The 23,504-nt window shown below is 37.1% G+C and overlaps 2 protein-coding genes and 1 long non-coding RNA gene across 3 annotated transcripts in view; 1 reads left to right on the top strand and 2 right to left on the bottom strand.

Moving 5' to 3' along the window:
• The window catches only part of LOC309476472, a 32,023-nt gene extending 11,960 nt beyond the window's left edge, over nucleotides 1-20,063 (top strand). The window contains exons 2-3 of the long non-coding RNA XR_014198184.1: nucleotides 13,662-13,819; nucleotides 19,962-20,063. This is a non-coding gene — a long non-coding RNA (uncharacterized lncRNA). The remainder of the gene's footprint in view (nucleotides 1-13,661; nucleotides 13,820-19,961) is intronic.
• Nucleotides 1-23,504, bottom strand: part of LOC309476075 (uncharacterized protein) — a 110,470-nt gene that overhangs the window by 67,848 nt on the left and 19,118 nt on the right. The window lies entirely within an intron of this gene.
• Nucleotides 20,112-22,157, bottom strand: LOC309474961 (uncharacterized protein; the record flags this gene model as incomplete). Its single annotated transcript, XM_082137580.1, has 3 exons — nucleotides 21,296-22,157; nucleotides 20,636-20,956; nucleotides 20,112-20,437 (listed from the first exon to the last, which is right to left on the bottom strand). Exons 1-3 carry the CDS (start codon nucleotides 21,339-21,341, stop codon nucleotides 20,112-20,114), a joined length of 693 nt encoding a protein of 230 aa, XP_081993706.1. The 5' UTR covers nucleotides 21,342-22,157.

Here is a 23,504-nt window from a genome sequence, read left to right as displayed (position 1 = left end):
CATTGAGAATGTTAAAATACAGTTGAATACTTAGATAAATCGACCCAATAAATGAAAGCGTGAGCTCTGATTCAGTATTAAAACATAACTGAGATCATCTCTATCAGCTTCACATGCACATTAAGTGACAGTAAGATGGCGCCACTCATTATCGAGAATGAAAGTGATGACAGTAGATGGCGTGACAGTAAATACAGTCAAACTGTAATAACAATAATTGTATCTATTTATCAGTAGGCCTACAGCTTCAGGTCTGTCTTCATATACAGCAGCAGGAATATATGTTGCTGCTCTGCTGGTGTGATTTACTATAAAAATAGTAACTCTCTGTGGAAATATGTGTTTTCATTCTAATAGACCAAAGTAATCTATGTTTAATTGAGTTTGTTATTATTATTATTATAAAAAGGCATCATGATGCAGCGCAGTGATCAGTTAGGTGTCTTATTTAAACAGTGTATTAGTAATGGGAGAAATGAAGCTTTTAGATTTTTTTTATCAATTGAACCATTGCTTCGAAAAATGATTCACTGTATCGAATCACTCGAATCTCCACACGCTGGCGACCCCTGCTGGCCAGAACTGTTTAAATACAACACAATCTCAGTCCAAACATGCATAAAACATATTTTACAAACCCATTGTAAACGTTTTATTGAATGTGTAATCTATTAAAGGAAATTAACAAATTATATAATAGCATTAAATAAAAAGTGTCTTAAATATGTGTTATTTTATTAAATTGTTGGGCTGTTGGTTAATCAGACCAATAAGAGACTTTTAACTACAGATCTTTTTTATTGTACAAATGTGTCATTAAATGTCTAGAAATCTATAAAATCGATCCGTGATCAGGTACACATCATTGACAATCACTGGTTCATGGGTTCATAGATCTTCGCCCCCTAGCGGCAAACCAGTGACATTTCCGAACAGTTATGACGTAGTCGTAGCGTTTACTGAAATCATGTGACTTTGGCAGTAAAAAAAAAAAAAAAAAAAAAAAAATCGACTTGACTTTCTGATTGTTTCGAAACAAATTATATAAAAAAAAAATCGAAAGTGCCCATTATTATTTCATATTTGTTCTTCAGCTCATCCTCTACATCAGCTGTATTTATAGCACACTGTAAAAGTTATTAGAGAGATGTGATTTTCTGCTTTAGACACTAGATAACATTTTCTATTCATTTAAACAGGAGTAGACCAAGTGATCCAGAACAGTGAAGGGTGAGATACAAATGGTTTAAAGTTTCCATGTGTGTTAAGCTAAAAGCATTTAGTTAAGTTTATTTGTGCACCATTAAATTAAACTAATACACAGCAATACAATTGGAGACTTAACAATAGTGCTTATGAGAGTGCAAAAAAACACATTAGATAAGTCATCATCCTGGCAGAGATGTTGTATTTGCTCATCTTTTTGGGGTGATATTTTCATACACGGCCTCCTTTGATTTCTGCAAGGAAAAATATACAGTCAATCAATACAGTAATTTTAAATGATTTTAGCCTATGGCCTAACCTGGGTATTGCCCAACATCTGCATAAGTTTGATCTCTTGTTGATCACGGTCACTGTCCCATATCGACAGAAGTCATCAGCATATCCAAATGAATGTTCGATTGCTTTGTCACTGATAATCACACACTTGTAACCAGGCTTATTCAGTGCTTTGCATTGCATCTATGAGAATCGTATTCACAAATAAATCTGCACTTATTATGCGTAGTGAAAGGATACTGTGCGAAGAAACAAAAGTGAAACTAGACTTAATTTTCCCCAGTTGCAGTGCACTATGTGCCATTCACCATGTAGAAAACAATAATTGTGTGAATAAGTAATTTCAGCCCAGTTACTATTTATAATGTTGGGGGCGGGACTTCAGATTCTAGAGAGCATTTGATTGGACAGTAAATCTGATGTGAAGCAGAAGGGCAATGTCTTCAAAAATAATTTATTAACATTAGCAGAAGTGAGAGAGATGGTAAGTTTTGAACTTGTATCTTCTAAACGTGAATCTTGTCATTGTCTTTAAGGTTATCTATAAGCTAAAGTGTGCTCCAAAACAACGACAAGATTATTATTATTCACAAATAAATCTGCAACACTTATTACGTGTAGTGAAAGGATATACTTTGCGATTTTGTGCAAAAATACATCTTTTAGAGATATTTTAAAGAATGTTGGAAACCAGACAGTTGATGGGACCAATTTCCATTATATCATGGAAACGTAACACCATGCCAACTCACCCCATTGCATAACGTTAGTCTAAGGTGTTTTTTGTTTGTTTCAAAGACAAGTGTCGTTATTTTATTTCCATAGCCTACCGTTGTTCCTGCGTACATGTTCAGGCATATTTCCAAGTGGTAATTAAAACAGCAGGATTAAATAAGGACGAGACTTGGGCAGCTCTTCCTCATCAAGTCTCCCCGACCTCGACAGACACGAAAGTACCGTTACAACCCACACTGTAAAAATTAAAGGTGCCTCGAGGAACCTTTTGGGGTTCTTCACTTTGCCACACCGGCGGAACCGTCTGTAGATCCTCTAGGCACCCTTTAAAAAGGGCCAGTTCTCTGAGGAACCACACAGGTTTCCTGAGGAACTCTTATATGAAGCACTGTGTGGAACCACTTTGGGTGCCTCCAGGAACCAAATTTCAATTTTTATTTATTTATTTGGATTAAATTAATTTCACGTTGCTACTACGGTTACCATTAACTTCTATTATAATAAACAAACTGAACCAAATACAAAATAAGAATTGTTTATTACATATTTTAGATCCATTTTAATACATACACTTCAATGCACTTGGGGAAAAAAAGCTAGTAATAGATTAATATCAATGAATACACACAAAAAAAATGGTATAATACATAAGTAACATGAATAATCAGCCATGTGTATACAACAGGCCACACAAGAAAAGACATCTCAACAAAATGCATAGAAAACACATGTTCCATGTAATAAATCAATGTAAAAAAATTAAATTGACTAATTAAAAATGTCCATGTTCACTTAATTTTAAAACGTTTTTCCGTTCGCTTAAGTCTGACGCCACTGTTTCCAAGTCCAAAAGCTCTCTCAGATGCCAAAAACAAACAACAAACAGTGCTAATATACACTCATTGTTTTGTAATATTCCTGAAAATTATGATCCTAACCTTTATCTCTATTCCAAAATCTCAGATGGTTTAGTTATTCAGCTATTTTGAATTATAAAATGTTGAGGTCTGGGATGCCGTGAGACTGGAGACTGTAATGTACACTATGGCTTTTGAAAAGCTTAAATGTGTGACTTGAATCAACAGTTCCCATAAATGGTTGTTGTGTATTCTCAATATCTAGAAACAAGATAAAGGAAGTAGAAGTAGAGGCTTCGACCCAGAAACAGTATTCCTTATGTCACAACAATCAGAAAACATTTTCCATTTGAACAGAGTTAAGGTGCAGTAAAATTATCTGTTGTTCTGTGAATGTTCACTGGTGAATTCAGTCATTTCAATAAGAATCCACACGATCAGCAATTTTGTGTGGTGCTTCATACATTACATCGCTACACTGCTGACAATGGTCAATGGACCTTTTTGCCTGTGTCATTTCACGAAATTCACAAATGTGACGCACCTTCACTCACTGCAACATAAAATGCAATCAATTATAAAATCTTCACAAGGGACATGTGAGGTACTTAACGAGTTAGAAAAGTGAAAAAGTGCATCAGCTTCATTTTCTGTTTGTTTTTCCTCTTTTCTGGTGGATGGTCCAGGCACTTCAGTGATTTTCAGGTCTACAGGAGGATTTTTATTCTTGTTCAAACTTGTATTTCAGCTTACCGAGATCCCTGCAAAGTACAAAAGTTACTGTTAGTAAGGTTATTAAAGTGATAGTTGTGAAATTTTTATAATTTTCTCAGCCTTGTGACATTCCAAACCTGTTTGACTTTCTGTCTGTGGAACCCAAAAGCAGATCTCAGGCATTATGCAACCCCAGTCACCGTTCGCTTTCACTGCATGAAACACAAGCAGAAAAAAATTGTGTAAATCATTCATGAAACCATTCTTATGTACACTTGTCTAGTTCAATTCAATGCATCAATTTATGTAAAAATGGTTAAGCTCCAAAAATGTCCCAGAAAAGATCCTAAAAATAATCAATGAATTCACAACTCATGTGTTATGGTTTGTGTTGTAAGTCTTATGAAGCCATTTAATAGCTTTTTTCTTTTTTTGTCGAAAAAGACCAAACTTGAAGTTATAATTCAGGGTTCAAATGTCTTATATTCAAATGCATATGATTAAGGTATAGCCTATAAAAAATGCATAGCATTATTAGCTCCAAACCTGTGATATTACATGAATGTAACATGAATGAGATTTGAGAGCATGAGGGAAGAAGATTTTCAGAGAATAACTGATTAAAAAACACAAGTACACAGTCAAACAATACAATTGCACACAGAGAAAGTTCATAGTAATAAAGTACTTGCATGTGGTGCAGGTACTTACTATAATTTAATGTTGCCACTGAAACATTGTACTGGTTGTTCTGGGGAAACAAAATAACAAAGCTGATTATTCACAACAAAATATTTATTGACCACTAAATGGATTCAAAATGGTATTTGAGAGAATGAGGGCACCTGTAGTAAGTAAAGTTAGGCTAAACAAAAACAGACCAAACTATATTAACCTGCTTTTGTTATTCATAACAAACGCCAATGACGACAGCAGGAATCAGCTAAATTAGTTAGGCTGTATATCAGCAATTTGAAGACACAGTTGTACAGAATATGTTGAATTGAATGACTAACTTTAAATCAATCTAAGACAATAAGTCAATAATTTCCATTTGTTCATTAGATCAACGTAGTTAGCATCGCGGCTAAAACCTTCATACCAGATAGATACTGTACAATAAACGAGTGGTAAACACTGTAAAAACGTAGTAATGTATAATCAATTTAGTTTATATATGTGTGTGTTTGAATATATAGTAAGTATTTATATTTCTTTGGCGAGTTTACAAACCTTGTAACGGACAGCCGAACAAACGGCGGAAGATGCGGCAGGCTTTGATGAGGAGAGCCGTTACTTTCAAACTCGATGACGTCGATCAGCTGAGCTTTGTTGCGCGCGAGCAGCGCGAGCAACACTGAAGTGACGACAGCAGAGGAATAGCAGCAGTTTCGTGACTGAATAAAACCTTTATCCTCCTGGTTCTTCTTCTTCAAATAATAATTTATGAAGAAGTAAAAAAATATTATTTTATTACTATTATTTATTCAATAATAATTAATGATTTTTTATTATTAATATTATTATTATTTAGTGTTGTTGTTTAAGGTTTAAATTAATCAATAAAATAGGCCTATACTAAATAAATGTAAGCTACCCTGGTGAAAAAGACGTAGGCTGCTGTTAAATGTATTTAAATGCATCAAAGTAGGTTATATTTGTATTGAAGGCCTACTAAAAACACACTCAAGTACATTTTTAATAGTAGCCTACGTATTTTTCACCTGGGTATACTGAATCAAACTTAAGTAATAATAGGATAATAATAATATCATTCTGGCCTCACTGAACCATTGGGTTCCTCCAGATGCTGGCTTTAACATAAGAGATCTTCCAGGAACCACTTAAATGTTAAAAGATCTTCCAATAACCCTTTTATCACATTCAAGTTCCTCTATTTTCCCCCAAAGCACTTCGAGGTCTCATAGTAATGAAAAGGTGACTCCAGAACCTCTGAACTAAATACAAAGTGCTTAAAGGATCCCATAAGTTCCAGCAAGAACCTCAAATATTGTCAATGCTCCTCCAGTAACCCTACTATAGGAGAAAGAGCTTTGAGGCACTTAAATTACATTTTTAAGTTCCTTGAGTATCCGACAGGATATTTGAGGCTCCTTTAGTTTTTACAGTGCACGATGGAGATAAACTTTCTTCCGGGAAACACAAAAGCTGGTGGTTGGCAGAGACTGACAGTTATAGTTATAGTTCACTTTCAAAATATGCAAAGAAAGTGAATGGTGACAAAGGCTGACATACTGCCTAAAAGAAACTCACTACAGTGCGGTGAGTAAATTTAAGAATTAAAATTTTTGGGGGGATATAATTGAGGCTCATAATATGTTATTGTTATCGCGGAAAATACAATACATCTGTTTACTGACCGTTTGATGCATATTGAATACAAAAATTCAAACAGACAACAACTTGCAAAAAAGTAATGAATGTCTCACCCTTTTTCGTCGTGTTGGTTTACACAATGCATCATTCATGTCTTGGGTCTGAACTGCATTAACAATAACATAATGCATAGATGTTAAAAACAACATATTTTGCAATCTATTGAAATTGGCCTTATAAAAGATAAATATTTCAACATATGCATTAATTGTTTGATTTTGTTACCTAATTTTTTCCTGCAAATGCAGCAGATCACGACTACAACTACAATCATCAGAGATCCAGCAGAGATCAACACTATCAGAGACACTGGAGGAACTGAAGGAGAGAGTAATTAATGTGAGTGAATCTGTAAATACACACATCTATCATCAGTGCTGTGGTACCTGCACATGTGTGACAGAGTGTGTTGATGTCCAGATGTGTGGTCTGGTTGCTGATGGGATTGTTCAGCACACAGCTGTAGGTGTTTTTATCCTGATATTCCACCTCCAGAGGTAGAGAGAGACTGATGCTGAGATCACACACACTGATGCTGGACAATACACTGATTCCTTTATACCAGGAGAGAGTCGCATCACACACATTCACCACTGATGAACACACCAGTGAACAGTTTGATGATGATGAAGAACAGTGTGAAGAGTTACTGATGATGACAGGAACAGGCAGACGAGCTGGAAAAACATGACAGAATAGAGAGAAATATCAGTCTATTTTAGTTGTTGTGAATTCTGTGTTGAGTGAGTGTTTAGTGTGTTAACGGTCACTGAATGTGTCTTTCAGTTCAAACTATAATTAAGCTATGAAATTAAAATGTGAACATTTGGACACATTATCTATACTCACCATAGACAGAAACACTGAATGTTTTTGATGAATTTTCAGCTCTAATTATCAGTAGTTTATAAACTCCAGTATGTTCAGTTGTGGTGTTTGTGATGGTCAGAGATCCAGTTTGATCGTCCAGCTTCAGTCTGTCTCTGAATCTCCCATCAGTAGAGGTGTAGAGGTGATTTGCTTCTTTTTTTTCATTTTAGCTAAAAGATAGTTTTCAGCTCCAAATGTCCACCGTATATCTTCATCGTCATGTATTTCAGTATCATCAGTGTTTAGAGTAACAGAATATCCCTCCATCACTGACACTGAATCACCAAACACACCTGGAGAACAAACAGATTTAAAGGTTTTTGATGGTTTACAAAGCCTGAAATATCAACAGTCTTTATATGTGCTACATTAAACTTCTAACCGCTACCGTTAAACAGAGACTGTCAGAATCAAGCAGAGAAAACATCGTAGCAGCGCTTATGGATTGCTTATAAATAAATATAAATATGTTACAAAATTCAAATAAATATATTTATAGTATCAATTAATGGACTAATACGGCAGCATCATTTATGAAAAAAGGAGAGATAATAGCTTAATGCTACTATTCTTATTTTCATTCTAAAAATTACAGGCTATTTAATATAGTAAAAACATAAATGCATTAATTCCATATATGAACTCAAAGCAGACGGGTTTCCAAAAACAAGAACATTTTCAATCATATATGACTTCCTTAAGGAGTTTACTTTTAAAGATTAACTTTGACTCTGTTACTTTAATGTAAAGGAACGCAATTCAGGATCAAAATGTTTGTTTAAATGTAAATCTGATTATTTCACAGTTTAAAGTTTGGCACAACAAATGTATTAGTTAAACCGATGAAACCGTATGCAACAGATCCTTTATCTTTAAATTGTTTAAAATGATCTGCTTTTAAGGAAAATCAATGTATAAAGTTACATATTTATTAAAAACAAATACATGATAATTATTGCAGATTGAATGTGCAAGTTTATTTGTGCATATATACATTTCTGATGTGAACCCATTAAAAAAATGTATTAGAAGATTAATAAAACAGAGATTTACAGAAATATATGTACATTCACTGTAGAGATTCCCATGCCTTTCAACATTATATTTTAGTGTATATTATAATTCTGAACAGAGACTGAATTCAAAGTTAGTCATGATTCATCTGGTGCATAACAGCAGACTTCACTAATTTAATTTGAACAGTAGAGCAGCTTTATTACTCTAATATGGGTAAAGAAATGTTTTTCTAACTTACCGATTAGACTCAAGCAGCACAAACAGAACAAAACAAGCGTGTGAAACATTTTCTTCAATAGTTCAGTGTCTGATCTGTATAAATATCTGCTAAACATACAGCAGAAGTGTTGATGTGGCGTGTGAATCCTCCCACGATACAGTTTGACCCTCCTAGTTTCACAACCTAAAATCACAATCACTACAGAAGTATTTAAAAAAGTATAAAAAAAAAAAGAGACCATTGGTTTCATGACCTTCCCAGACCTGAAAATTTCAGTTTAAAATTCTGAACAGAGACTGAATACAAAGTTAGTAGATTTCTGTCACGGAAACACCATCGTCAGCACCAGACCTCCTCACTCTGCCCACTCATTCCACATCCCCTGAGTATTAACAAAGTCCTTTTAGGCAAGTCGTGCCACTCGGTCGCCATCTTGGCAACGCCTCCGGGCAGCGTCAGAACTGCACTTTCACTGGTCACCGGGACATAAAAACTGCATGTATAGAAACAGCAATAAAATATGATAAAAATCGCTGAAAAAGTTTGATGAGTTTGCCCCAAAATAAGGTTTAAAACCCCCACAGGTTATACTTTTACTACGCATGCGCAAGGTTTCACGACGACACCAACTTAATTTACGTCTCTATGACAACGTCTCTACGACAACCTCAACTGTGCGCATGCATCAGTGGAACCAGACGATAGGCTTAAATGTTTCCCGGCTTGACTGTTAAAAGCAGATTATTGGCTTTCCAGCGGGAGGGGGCGGGACATGTGCATACAACCGCCATCTTTGCTGTTACGGGTTTTCCAATATAGTTGTATTGAGGATTGAGGAAGTGGCATGTCTCATATAAATTGTCTCTGGTATTAATCACCCGCACCTGTCATCATCACCTGGCCGCAATCACTCTCATCACCATTTCCCTTTATAAACTGTTCCCTCAGTTCATTGTCTGGTCTTGTCATTGCACTACAGACTACCCCTTGGATTTCCGATCTATTGAACACTTAGCTGACTCCAGTTACTCACTCACCGTCTCGTCATTCCAGCCAGCATCTCCGGTCACCGATCTTCCGTCCATCTTCAGTCTTCTGCCACATCCACCTCCAGCATTCTTACTTTCAGATAAGAGACTCAGTTACAACTCTCCATTGCATCAGCATTCCCAAATTAACTTCTATTCTGCTTCTCACCTGCCGTGACTGTTCCTGAGTGTTCCAATAAATATCTGTTGAAGACTTGATGTGTTTGTGTCCTTCTGATCTGTGACAATTTCACAATATTCATGATTAATTTCACACATAACAGATGAAAATTATCTAATTTGAACAGATAGTGTCAGGGAAAAAGGGACAAAAGCTGTGACTGGAGCGAGATCTTTTCACTTCTTAATCCCTGAAGGATGCATATTAGTATCTTAAAGGTGTATATATTAGTACTTAAATTATTACATTACTCTTGAAAGTGTGTCGCCTGTCACGGTCACCACGATATTGTCTTCGTCATGTGTTAGTCCCCGTCTGCACTACAGTTCCCAGCATCCTCCTTGGCCCACACCTGCACATCCTTCACCATTACCTGCACCTGCAAGCAATCTTCGTCACCACTCACCGTCTTCAGCTGTTGCCCTCATTATTACCCTGTGTATTTTAGTTCCTCTCATGTCAGTGTTCAGTGTCGGTTATTGTTTGTGCACTAGCACACTGTTCCGTATGTTTGGTTATTTATTTGTTGGAATAAATCTTTGCTATTTTTGTATCTTCGCCTTCGCCTTCAACCCGCTGACGTTACATCGCCCTAGTGATAGCTTTTGTACTTTTTTTCTGAGCGTGTAGCAGCCACTGTATTACTGGGAAATGGAAACGTTCCCTGGTGCTATTTTGTAGTTTCACAAAACAATTTTGCCACAGACCAGGAAAAATCTAGTCTGAAGTCAGTGCTGTGTTATTCAGAAGCTATTTTAAAGGTTTTTTTTCTCAAATTTGCTTCTCTCATCTACACAGACGCAGCAATTCCCATTTTTGCAAACCATACATAATTACAAGGAAAAATATGACCACACAAGGAAAATAGTTGTGGTGAAATTAGACTTATTTCTCAGAGGGGACGTGCTTTTAAACGGACGTCTCAGACAGTTTTCAGAAGAATATTTATTTTTGTGAAAAAATAGGCATAAATCTAGCTTACACATTTACCCAAATTATTCAGGCTAATTGTAGTAATGTAGTAATTGTGCCTTGCGTCGGCAAATCTGCCATTTTATTAGCAATCCGCCATGGAACAAGCGCGCCTGCTTTTAAAGGGAATGTGATCCGCCCACACAGTTACTGTACTTGCGTTTCACGTTTGATACGTGCGTTTCTGATCGTTAAAATAGGGCCCTCAGTCTATATGTGAGAATCCTCCCACGACACAGTTTGACCCTCCTAGTTTCACTCGCTGCATTTGCATATCATATAATGTTATAGTTCTTCAAGCCCTTATTGAGACTTGAACTGTTCTTAATGGGTGAAATATTCTTTATTTTTATCATTTAACATACTTTTTGAAAAGTAGTAGAAACTATGTTAAATGGCATAACTGATTTTAAAATGGTTGCGTATCTGATCTCATAGTTTTACTGACGTTCATCTGAGTCAAACTGAAACTTGCTGCGGGTTCTTTCTTTCTTCTTTTTTGTGGTTTAATAATTTGGTTGGACAGACCTCTTATATGTGAGACTGGGCATTCAGTGTGTGTGTGTGTTAGTTTGTAGGTGAAGAGTTCATTCTTGTCCTGCTTCTATAAACCGCTTTGAACTTCAATCTACAGAAACATGGTGAGAAACTGTTTCACACAGAGACAGGAAAACAATTGAAACACGATGATATTTAACACATGCCATTCACAAGTTTAGTCTGTAAAGTTATTTATTCTTTTGTTTTAAATATATATATAATTTTATATAAATTTGGTAAAAAATAAAACATTCACGTTCTAGAGATTGTACTGTGATGCTTAGAAATCAGGATGTGAGTTGAATGTGCATTAAGTTGTTCAAGATCATGAGACTCATTTATGTTTGTCTGAGAGTGAAAGTGTGAATCAATGATGATCTTCTGCTGTTTGTTTGCATGTGTTTCATTTACAGACTGAAGCTGGATCATCAGACTGGATCTCTGACCATCACAAACACCAGAATCAGAGACTCTGGACTCTATAAACTACAGATCATAATCATAAAGAGCTTCAATGTTTCTGTCATTAGTAAGTGTAATTTACTCTTTCACTGCATTTTCTTTAAAGGTGAAATTTTTTGCCCCTTTTCACAAGATGTAATATAAATCGACGGTGTTCCCAGAATGTGTCTTTGAAATTTCAGCTAAAAAAAACCCACAGATCACGTATTATAGCTGGTCAAATTTACCCCTTTTTGAGTGTGAGCAAAAACGCGCCATTTTCACGTGTGTCCCTTTAAATGCAAATGAACTGCTTCTCCCCGCCTCCATTCGATCCTTTACATAAGCTTCAGATACTCCAGCAATGACAAAACACGCAAATATTCTCACTTTTCCAAAATCTCAGAGATAACCAGTAGTGAGTGCAGCCTTACGGAGAGACTCAGGAAGAGGTTTAACTTTTAGACGCACCTGGACATTTCTGAATGGTATATATGTATACCATGCAGTTGTTGTGGAGTTACATTGATTCATCTCATCGAATTGCATGTACCGTCATGCATGTTTAACTTTTACACAAGTTGACGTAAATTTTCACGTTTTCTGGGTATGTAGATGCACCGGGGACAGATTGTTGCACTTAAAAACGAGAAAAGTCAGATTTTCATGATATGTAACCTTTAAGGAATGTTAAAATCCACCAATAAAGTGTTGAACGCACATCCTGATGGGTCACACATATCATCACTAGAATAGTGTTTCCTGTTGAGTGCACAGTGATGATGCTGTTCTTCAAAAACACACCAGATGGAGCCATTAATCAGTTCAATATCATAACAATATGATACAACTAATGATTAATGCAGAAAAGTATCAAACATATCAAAGGACCTCAACTTTTGACCTTTACTCAAACCAACTAGCCATTCAACCGTGTGTTGAGCATAGAGAACTTGATACTGTAGCACAATCCCTTAGAATAATCAGCAATTTCTTAACATCTTGAGTGGGGGGTAGTAATCACTTCATTGGGGTCATTAGATGGACACCCTCGTTTCTTGGTGTTTCGTTGATATGCCCACGACACCTCCAAAGGGCTCAAAAGCAACACCTGGTGTCCCAGGTGCGCTCCCCTCTGCTTTTACCCCTCATGGTCATTTTGTGGCCCATTTGAGATCCTTCCGATTATCCACAGCCAGTTTCTGCTTTGCTCAGCAGCCTCTGACAGTGACCTAACAGCTTGTCAGAAGGCCTGTCCTCTGACTCCCAACCCCTTCAGTTCACTGGTTGTTCCTGCTACAAAACCTCTGCAAGCAACCTCTACTGGGATCAACTGGGTTTGCCAGCCCCATTGTACTTCTGCTAGGACTGAGTACTTCAGCCTTTTACATTCATTCGCTTCACTAATTGTAGCCTCCCATGGCACAGTTCATTCCACAATGAACAGGGACTTTTGCGAGGTTAACCACAGGATCAGGTCCGGCCTGAAGTTAGTTGTGATTAACTGAGTTTCCGGTCTAGATCAACTTGCATTTTCCAGTCCCGGGGAAATCGTCCAGCAGGGTCGATTACTTTTTTTTGTAGTTGGCTTCCATAGACTGTAAAAAAAGATGGACGACTCGACACCCCTTCACTCTCTTCCATTGGTGAAAGTCAAAGTCCAAAGTCCTAATATTGCGCTGACATCTTGCACTGATTTGGGACCTAATTCTGCTCAGTAGTGAGCGTGAAGTTTAGCTGTGATATCAAGGTCCCGCCCTCACTCCCACAGAGACGGTTAGTACAAAGTTTATTGCAGAGCATCTCGTGTCAGTGTGAAATAAACAGTTATGGACATGTAGAAATTGAAGTTGAAACTCCAAATCTCCTCCCAAAATTCCCCCAAAAAGTCAGTTGGACTACTTAGTTTAGAGAAGTAGGGTGGGGTTTATGACCTATACTGGGACCAGCCACCTGGGGGGCGATCGAGAAGCTTTGGCTTCACTTTTCAGCACTTGTGCGGCACGCTTGTTGGCTTCACTGGAAGTGATGAAGCCTGCTCTTATGAAGGCAGTGGATTTTGAGAATCCATGCTTTGGAGGAGGAAGGGTATTGGTGGTGGTTCTCCTTACTTCCAGGATAATCTCCAGTTGTCCCAGGACCTGACTGTGCCTCTAGCTGTAACGGCCTTGGCAAAGACTTTGCAGCTGACGAGGATCTGCCTAAGCGTTGCTGGGGTTTGACTGAGAGGACAGGATCTTCTCCAGTCCACTGGTTTATGTTCTTGGGTCTGGGAAGAAGATCGTAGGTGTCTCTGATGATGAAGCACAGTCTGTTCCCTTCCATTTCCCAAAGATCCTTCCAGGTGAGTTCACATTTTCCCAGTTATTCCACTGTCCCTGTTTGGACTGCGAGACCGCCTCTCTGCCTCCTCTTGCTGCCGGACCTCGGCATTACCAGCTTTCTTCTCTGGGCAGATGTTGCCTTGTACCTTATGGGTCGGCTTGTCCCGAGTCCAAAAACCCTCTTCCCTGCTGCACCTGTCCTATAATGTCTCCATGTCTGAGAGCAGATTTTGCTTGGTGTATGGCCTCAGTCGATGTCCACTTTCTCCCAGTTGCCTGTCTGGGAGAAGCAGCATGTATTATAACTGTCACTTTAAAAGCTTATTTAATATACTTATATTATATGGTGCCGCTGATTCCTGGTTATGATACTGGATCATGCTGTATGCAAATGGCTTGTACTATGCATATTATATATTATTTATCATCCATTGTGTACTTCTCACCATTTTCCCTTACTGGACGATAAACAGGGGAGAAAAAGAGTCCCACAGACTTGCATTGAAGGAGAGACCTGAGCCATATAGAGACAGAAGATCACAGAGATCACAGGTTGGCTAGCTGGACCGATAAACAAACACAGAAAAAACCCTAGTATTATTGTTCTAGATGTGAAGTCTTATTTTGAACACTAGATGGCGCTCAATACAGAGGCTGTTAGATTTAACTACACCATTGTGTATAGGAAAAGGCCTATTTCTACATTTTAAAACTAGTTATTTATAGTATTATAACAGATGTTTCACCAGTGATTCACTTGCAGTGATTACTTAACAACTTACAAAAAACTGACACATTTTTAAACAGTGTGTGTGTGTGTGTGTGTAACAGTTTACATTTAGTGTTTAAGTTAGAAATTAAAAATCTGAATGTCAAATATTTTTCTATATTTCACCTTGAGTGAGTCCTGCTTTGACGTGTGGCCACTCCCACCAGTGTCATATTACATAAAACAAAACATTTCATTTAAGTTTATACCTTATTTGTTTACCTGTGGACATGTGCTGTTATGCTACTAAAAAAAGTTTGTTAGCATTGTTAGTTTCTCCTAAAACTGATGAAAAAGAAGTCAGTTATTAACAAACATAAATTGTAAATCATACCTTGCATTTATTCTTAAAATAATGACCGAAACATTGGCAGAACAAAATAGGATGACCTTTATACGAAAAAAAAGGTATCAAGAAAAGTTCTTCTTAGAAGGAAGTGTTACAGCTAGAAAAACAACTGAAACTAGCACTGCTTAACTGCATGATTGTGCTGTGTATAAGATGAGATATGCATAAGATATACAGTGTATAAGTAAAAAGGATCATGATGCATATGCACACAAGGCATATATTTTCTTATTTCGAACAATATCTCTGTTTGATTTGAGAACTTTTTGTAAAACATCAGCATTGATGGGTTCAGTATCACCGGTGTGTTGTAAAGTAGTTTCTCTGTTGACCAGAAGTCATAATGGTTTCATGTAAGCAGGGATGGAAACAAAAACCTCAACCACACCTTAGAGACAAACACACACGTCCAGCAGCAGAAATGTGCTCGTGCACAAGCTGTTCTTCTACAGATCAAACCACATTTCTGTACTGACATAAATAGAGACATCAGCAAGGTGTCTGTTCCTTTAGTTGCATCTACATCTTGCATTGTACGAGTAAAAATGTAAACACTCTAATGAATACTTAACCTTGAAACACAAAGACTTTTAACAAGTTATAAGTTTTATTTATATAACGCCTTTACATTGCTCAAGGCTGCTTAGTACATTACGAATATGCATATAATGCACACACATAAGGCCACATTATTGAAAATACATATCAAACAGATACTGTATGTTTTTAGCTGGGTCTTGAAAGTAGACGAAATGTTATGGAGAGTGAGGGGTAGAGAGTACCATAGAAGCAGCAACACAAAATGACCCTCCACCTTTGATGTTTTTATGAGATCTTTTAATGAATCCATTGTTAGTCAAACTCAACCATTGACTAAGGGCCCTATCATACACCCGGTGCAATGCAAGTTTCAGCCCGATGCAGTTATCATTTACACGTCCCACGTTGTTTAAATAGCAAAGCTGGTCTGTTGGCATGTTGCTATTTTGAGGCGACTGAAATAGACTGTTGAATAGATTATGACAACGTGCGCACACTTTTTCCACTTCGATGGTCTGCTTGCGTTTTAACCTCACGCATGAGCAGATCTGTTTCTTCTCTGGAGAAGCGTTCAGTCTTTTCGCTTGCAAAGGGAATGGGAGATGAGACTCTGATTGGTTTATTTCACTTTACGCCCAAAACTTACCCATTACTCATTAAGAGAATAGAGATAACCCTTTTAGACTATGCGCTGGGCGCGCAGAGCATTTTTCCCGTCGTTAAACTAGCAAAAGTGGATTCGGACATGCACTAAGTGCACTTGCACCATGCACTTTAGACCATGAGCTTAGATCCTTAAAATAGGGCCCTAATGCCTGGCTCACACTACAGGAGTTTTAAAATCCTAACCGATTTTTAAATCTGGTTGCAGCACACACTTAAGGAGAATCTTTGCAGATTTTCGTCCCTCAAATCTTAAACATGCTCACACTACAAGGTTTGAAAATCGCGGTGCACCACACACTACAAAATGTTATTAAGATTATCGTGCCAGAGGAAGCGCCTCACGTGATCTCACGCAGCAGATCTGAAGTGGAAAAGCATGGAAACATATGGGACATGCATTGCCATGAGACACACACACACACACACACACACACACACACACACACACACACACACACACACGCACAGAGACTTTGAACCTACCGGTAGGCTACTTTGAGTTAAGAGCTTAGATCGGGCCCAAAAAAATCAAGCCCGACCCTACCCGAGCCCATACTATTACAAAAATTGGCCACTTAATATTTAATATTCAATTATTTTAATTGTCACAATTAAAGTATTAATTTTATTAAATTTACCAAGCACAGCATTCAGCATTCAATCAAATATTGATTAAAGATTTATTAGGCTAATAATGTTATTTCAACATAATATCTCGTTATTTCGACAACAAGCGTGCAACAAGCTAGATGTGCATTTGTAAATCCGGTGACGCGTGCATTGATTTTTATTAATAAACTAGTGTTTTCTGTCGGCTGCAAAGATGAAGTTGACGATCGCCATCTCCGTAGTGAACGCGCCTATATAGAGAGAAATGCACATGGATTACATAATCAGAGAGTAGCCTATTTCTTTTCGTTTTGAATTGTTTCGTTTAAAGACATTTAAAGATTCGATGTATTTCTCAGGCATACACTGAGTTTCGGTTAATTTATGATGAGATGCGCTCCAGTTCACGAGCAATGCGACAGCGCAGGCGCCTCTATGTCATGTTGCATGATTATTGTCTGCTATATTTGCTTCCAGGCAATTGGCAATTGGTTGATAAAAAAATTATATAAATTAAGAAACAATTTATACAAAACGAAATTCACTTTAAAGAAAGGCTTTCTACAAAGCAAAACGTAATGAAGTGGTCAAAATCATGTCTGACCCACTCTATGTCTCCCGATACATTGCACATCATATCTTACTCGTGCTGTTCACTTTTCATAATCAACATAGCCTGAATGGAAAAAAATAACATTATAATATTTTAACAAATAGCACAAAAAAACACAAGCATTTTTGGGGGCGGGCACAGCCCCCTGGCCGCCCAAAACGACGGGTGTGCCTTCATATCAAGTCATATTGGTGAAAAGGTAGCCCTGACCAAGGAAAGCGAAATCTTTCAAAAATCATCCTTTTAAGGATATTTCTCATGAATGGCGTCAGCGCTGGTCAATACAATAAAAAATCAATGCCGGCGTTGATCATGGAGTGACGCATCAGCTTTAGCGTTGTCCTGCTCAGAGTCTTGTAAAGTGGAGCTCAAAGTTTAAATTAAATATTAAAATAATTAACAGCTTGTTTCATTACATCTAGCACCTATCTGTGAATGCATCCGCATTTTTACATTTCCGTTGAATGAACAGTTTAATGACTGAGTGACAGTCTCTAATGCGCAGAAACTTTCAATGTCAATACTGGTAAAAATATCAGCAGAAAGCCTCTCGTAAAGTGAGATTCAAGGAATTAACTGTTATATAACAATGGTCTAACAAGCTCATTGTCATGTTTATGTTGTGTTTATTATATTATGTGGACCCCCGACCCTTATTTTGACGTGTTGTATCTTCATTTTAATCCACTTCGTTTTAACGCGCTTTTTACTTTCGGTTTCATGAACATGTACTCGTCTTTGTGCCTGCTGACCACAGCGTAACACTCATTTATTTAGCAATAAATAAATGGAGATAAAAACGCATATCGAGTTGAGTCACTCAAAATTATCTCAAGGGAAATTCCTTCAGCACGACAGCCCTACTTGTTTCCTGGCTATTTTGACAGCACTGACGTAATCACAGACTTGCTCATCCCGATTTAAAATCTTAAATATCAAACATGTTTGATATGATCGGGGCGAGCCCGATTTGTGTGAGAGCAGATCGGGAGGTGCAAGATTCGATCTGTGAACACCTCACATTACCAGATAATCTGCGCCGAACATCGGAACCGATCAAGGTCCTCGACAAGATTTTTTCTCCGATTCTCGGGAGGGGGAAATCGGGCATAAATCGGCCTAAAACTCCTGTAGTGTGAGCCAGGCATTAGAGTCTGAGGCCGTTGCAGGAGGATCCAGTGAAGTGATCACAATCTGGGTCTTGTACTCAGAAAAAGACTAAAGTTTGATCATCTTCTCGTTGCGATTGGTGCATAATCTACACAATCCTCCTCTTCAACTTTCTGTAAAAAAATGCATAAGACAAGATATAATAATAATAATAAATGTTATGTTTTTTTTTCAAAGTAACAAAACATCTGACGGTGCTGTTGTGTTTGAGATTTATGTGATAGATCATTATAATATGGATGCACATTTCCACCACATAAGAAAAATGCTCTGGTAAATTAGAGTTAAGACATAAGTCAAAATTGTGACACAGAAAGTCGATATCATTACATTAAAAAATCCAAAAATAAAAAAGTAAAAATTAGTATGTCATAGCCTACTGTAATTTTGACAAAAAGTCACAATTTCAACTTTGTATGTGATATTTTCTTACCTTATAATAACTTATAATTTTGAATTTTTCATGACCAAGACCAAGATTGGAATTTTAATAATTGAATTATGCTCCTCAATTATAGTCCACTTCATGATTTGTGTCTCTCTCTCTCTACTACACCTGAAGCACAATCTTATGTGGTGAAAATGAGCTTCTATATTATAAAGACAAAATCAAATGTGCACACACTGATCTACATTTGATTCTCTGATGAAATTGTACAAATACTCAACAAATGAACAATATATTGTCTCACCGATTTCTGTGCGCTTCTTTTGTCGAATGTTGTCTCAGCGTAAGTGATCTCATCTTCACAAGTCTCAACTGTTTGAACAATAATAGAACTGTGAGCATTAAAATATCAAAATCCAATCTTAAAAATGTGGTTTTTCACAATATTCATGTTATTATTAGGGCTTTCAAACTTAAATAAATAAATGTTTAACTGCAGTTTTTAAAAATGGCATTAACAAATTGAATTTACCACACAAAATGTTCCTTAAAAAATGTGTTCGTCATAAATTTTTTAGACATTCTTTACACATAAATCAAATCAAATGGGATGTTTGACAAAAGTAAGGTATTTTTAATCAGCTTTTAGGCTCAACAAGCACAACAAAAATCATCATTCATATAGACTTTAATTTGAACACCAGCATGTAAGAGAGTTCATAAAATTGAAAACGCTTTTTTAAGTTTTTGGAAGCAGTGTTGATGCAGTTTGAGAAATGCAGAATCTGTCTTTGTTCGAGTGAGACGAGCAACGTTGTCATTACCGGTATATAGAAATAGACATGCATTATGATATGAGTGTAATCTACAGAGAATAACTACACATTTTAGTTTGGTTTTGTATAATGTTTAACTTCAAAATTATGAGAATAGTTTTACTTAATTGATTAAATCAGTCGACTGGTTTAGAGCATATTTTCAAAATAGTATTTGTTATATTACTTATTTAAAAGCAGTAATACTTGCCTTCTGTGTCAATTGTTCTACATTTCCTGCAGATCCAGAAGATCACAACTGTAGCAACAATCATCAGAGATCCAGCAGAGATCAACACTATCAGAGACACTGAGACTGGAGGAACTGAAGGAGAGAGTCATTAGTGTGAGTGAATGCATCAGTCTGATCTAGAACAGAAGACAGAGATCAGGTCAGTAAATACACACATATATGATCAGTGCTGTGGTACCTGCACATGTGTGACAGAGTGTGTTGATGTCCAGATGTGTGGTCTGGTTGCTGATGGGATTGTTCAGCACACAGCTGTAGGTGTTTTTATCCTGATATTCCACCTCCAGAGGTAGAGAGAGACTGATGCTGAGATCACACACACTGATGCTGGACAATACACTGATTCCTTTGTACCAGGAGAGAGTCACATCACACACATTCAACACTGATGAACACACCAGTGAGCATGATGATGATGATGAAGAACATTGTGAAGAGTTACTGATGACAGGAACAGGCAGACGAGCTGGAAAACATGAGAGAATAAAGAGAAACATGAACATTCAGTCTAGTTTAGGTGTTGTGAATTGTAGTAAATCAGTGTAATATACTTTGTGTTGAGTGTTTAGTGTGTTCACGGTCTCTGAATGTGTCTGTCATCTCAAACTTTAAAATTATTTAACCTATGAATAAAATATGGATGCTTAGATAAATGACGTCTCACCATAGACAGAAACATTGAATGTTTTTGATGATTTTTTTGCTCCACTTATATCTAGTTTATAAACTCCAGTATGTTCAGTTGTGGTTTGTGTGATGGTCAGAGATCCAGTTTGATTGTCCAGCTTCAGTCTGTCTCTGAATCTCCAATCAGGAACATCATCATATGTGGAGAAGATTTGCTTCTTTTTATTCATTTTAGCTATGGTAGAGTTTTCAGCTCCATATTTCCACAGTACATCATCATTTTCACGTATTTCAGTATCATCAGTGTTTAGAGTGACAGAATCTCCCTCCATCACTGACAGTGATTCACCAAACACACCTGATGAACAAACAGATTTTACACAGATTAAAGATTCTGATGGTTTACAAAGCCTGAAATCAGCTGTAGATTTGATCATTTACATGCAAAAACTCTCAGCACTGTTTGGATCACTTAACTATTGCACCAATAAGAACTAAATTAAATGTATATCTTATATCTGTATATCACCGCAATATGGACATTCCTTTGACTCAGATAAAGAAAAATAAAATGTGTAAAATGTCAAATGTATTCATAAACTGCTACTGTAAACTGCCAAATGCTACCGTAACAGAGATACTGAGATCAAACAGAGAAAACATGAAATTAAGCCATGAAAATGTTTTTATAACTCACCGATCAGATTCCACCAGCATGGACAGAAAACAAACATGTGAAACATGTTCTAGTTTTGAGTCTGATCTAATGAAACTTCCTGCTAAACATACAGCAGAAGTGTTATGTATTCTGTGAATCCTCCCACGACACAGTGTGACCCTCCTAGTTTCACAAACCTGCATTTACATAATATACTATACTAGTTCATCTTGCTGTTATTAAGACTTTAACTGTTCTTAATGGGCAAAATATTCCTTATTTTTGTCATTGAACTTGCTTTTTGTACGATACTCTCAGAAAACATGGTGTAAAAGCTTTCACTGTGGTGGTACGCTTTCTAGAGGTAGCCTACCTTATTTACCCCTTAAAGGAATAGTTCACTTAAAAATGGAAATTCTGTCATCATTTACTCATCCTCAAGTTGTTTCAAACCTGTATGAATTTATTTCTTCGGCTGAACACAAAGGAAAATATTTTGAAGAATATCAGTAATCAGACAGTTGATGTGCCGCATTGACTTCCATAGTAGGAAAAAAATAATATTTTTTTTTTCATACTATGGAAATCAATGGGGGTACATCAACTGTGTGATTTTAAAGTTAAAGGGGTGGTTGATTATGATTTCACTTTTCTAACTGTAGTTAGTGTGTAATGTTGCTGTTTGAGCATAAACAACATCTGCAAAGTTACGACGCTCAAAGTTCAAAGCAGAGGGAGATATTTGCTTTTAAAGAAAAGGACTATAACAAACGGCTGGTTGGGACTACACGACATTCCTCTCGGGTTAGTGACATCACTAACCCTAGAATTTACATAAACCCCGCCCCCGGGAACACGCAGTCCATGTTGAGAAGAGGAAAAGTTGTTGTATAAGAGTACATTTGTGACTGTACAGTTATGAACAACAGTTCATATATGAGCAATTTATAGATTTATCATGACAGAATATCCTAATTGAAGATAGTTAACTCCACATCAGCAACATAAATTCATCAACTAACCATTCAGAGACGTCCTGTTGCATTCTACATGTTGTCACTTCTTCTTGAGTCTCTCCATCCTTATCTGACTCCGTTTAACATTAAAGGCAGAACAGTTTCTGTCATTTTAGTGTCTGCGTGAGGTAACAGCAGCTGCTAACAGACACGAGCTCTTGAAACCCCACCCTCTGCAGCAGCTCATTTGCATTTAAAGGGCCAGGCACAAAACGGTGCGTTTTTGCAAACCCTGAAAAAGTGACAACTTTAACTTGCTATATAAAAATATCTGTGGGGTATTTTGCGCTAAAACTTCACACACACACTCTGGGGACATCATAGATATATTTTACATCTTGTGAAAAGGGCATTATACCACCCCTTTAATTATTCCTTTAAGGGTGTATATCGTAAATGTACACATAAGTGCCCAAAGTATACATATTACTACCAAAATGGTACATGTATACCTTTTGAATAGGTAGTGCCACAGTGCAGTCAGGCAACTACACTGTCAGAAAAGGTACAAAAATGCACAGAAGCTGGCACTGGGGCGCTACCTATTCAAAAGGTACTAATATGTACCATATTGGTAGTAATATGTACACTTAAATTGAGACATTTCTACTTCACGTTTAATTGACAAAGAGTCGATTAAGTTGCCTGGAAAAACCCTGACGTACTTCCGGCCAATTTGAGATTTGCTCTGCAAGTCCGTCTGGCCAAGAGCCCATTCAAGCCCATTTCCAATTTTTCCAAATCGAGACACAAATCACAAACGTTGAGGGCTTTACATGATGACGTCAGCTCAGTGACGTTGAAGCAGGTTTTAGGTCTATCCAGTTGCGCCCAGAGGCATTTGAGCAATGTCCGTTGGTGACGCCCCTTTGTAAATGGACTGTGTGTGAACGAACCTTCCCCAGACCCACTCTCAGTTACAACTGACAAGGGTCTGCTGTCAACCAGGCTATCGATTAAGTACAAAGTACAAAGAAATTCGTACAAAGAAAAAAAGACCAATGTTTTCAGTGTGTATTTTGTAAACATAAACAAATTTGGATTTATAAAACATTCTGATTGGTTGAGCCGTGTTTGAAGCTGTTGTAAATTACTCAACAAACACACAGCTGTGAGCGCATTACATTAGTGTTACTGCGCAACTGCCGTCTGCGATGTTTTGTTGCTGCATGTGTTGCTTGGCAACCTCTTTGGAACTACATTGCTTGGCGGAGGAATACATTCTATTATAA

This window comes from Leuciscus leuciscus (genome assembly GCF_965113295.1).
Source record: "Leuciscus leuciscus genome assembly, chromosome: 15".
NCBI lineage: Eukaryota > Metazoa > Chordata > Actinopteri > Cypriniformes > Leuciscidae > Leuciscus > Leuciscus leuciscus.
The sequence above is the reverse complement of the archived record's forward strand: the minus strand, read 5'-3'. Positions and strand labels throughout refer to the sequence as shown.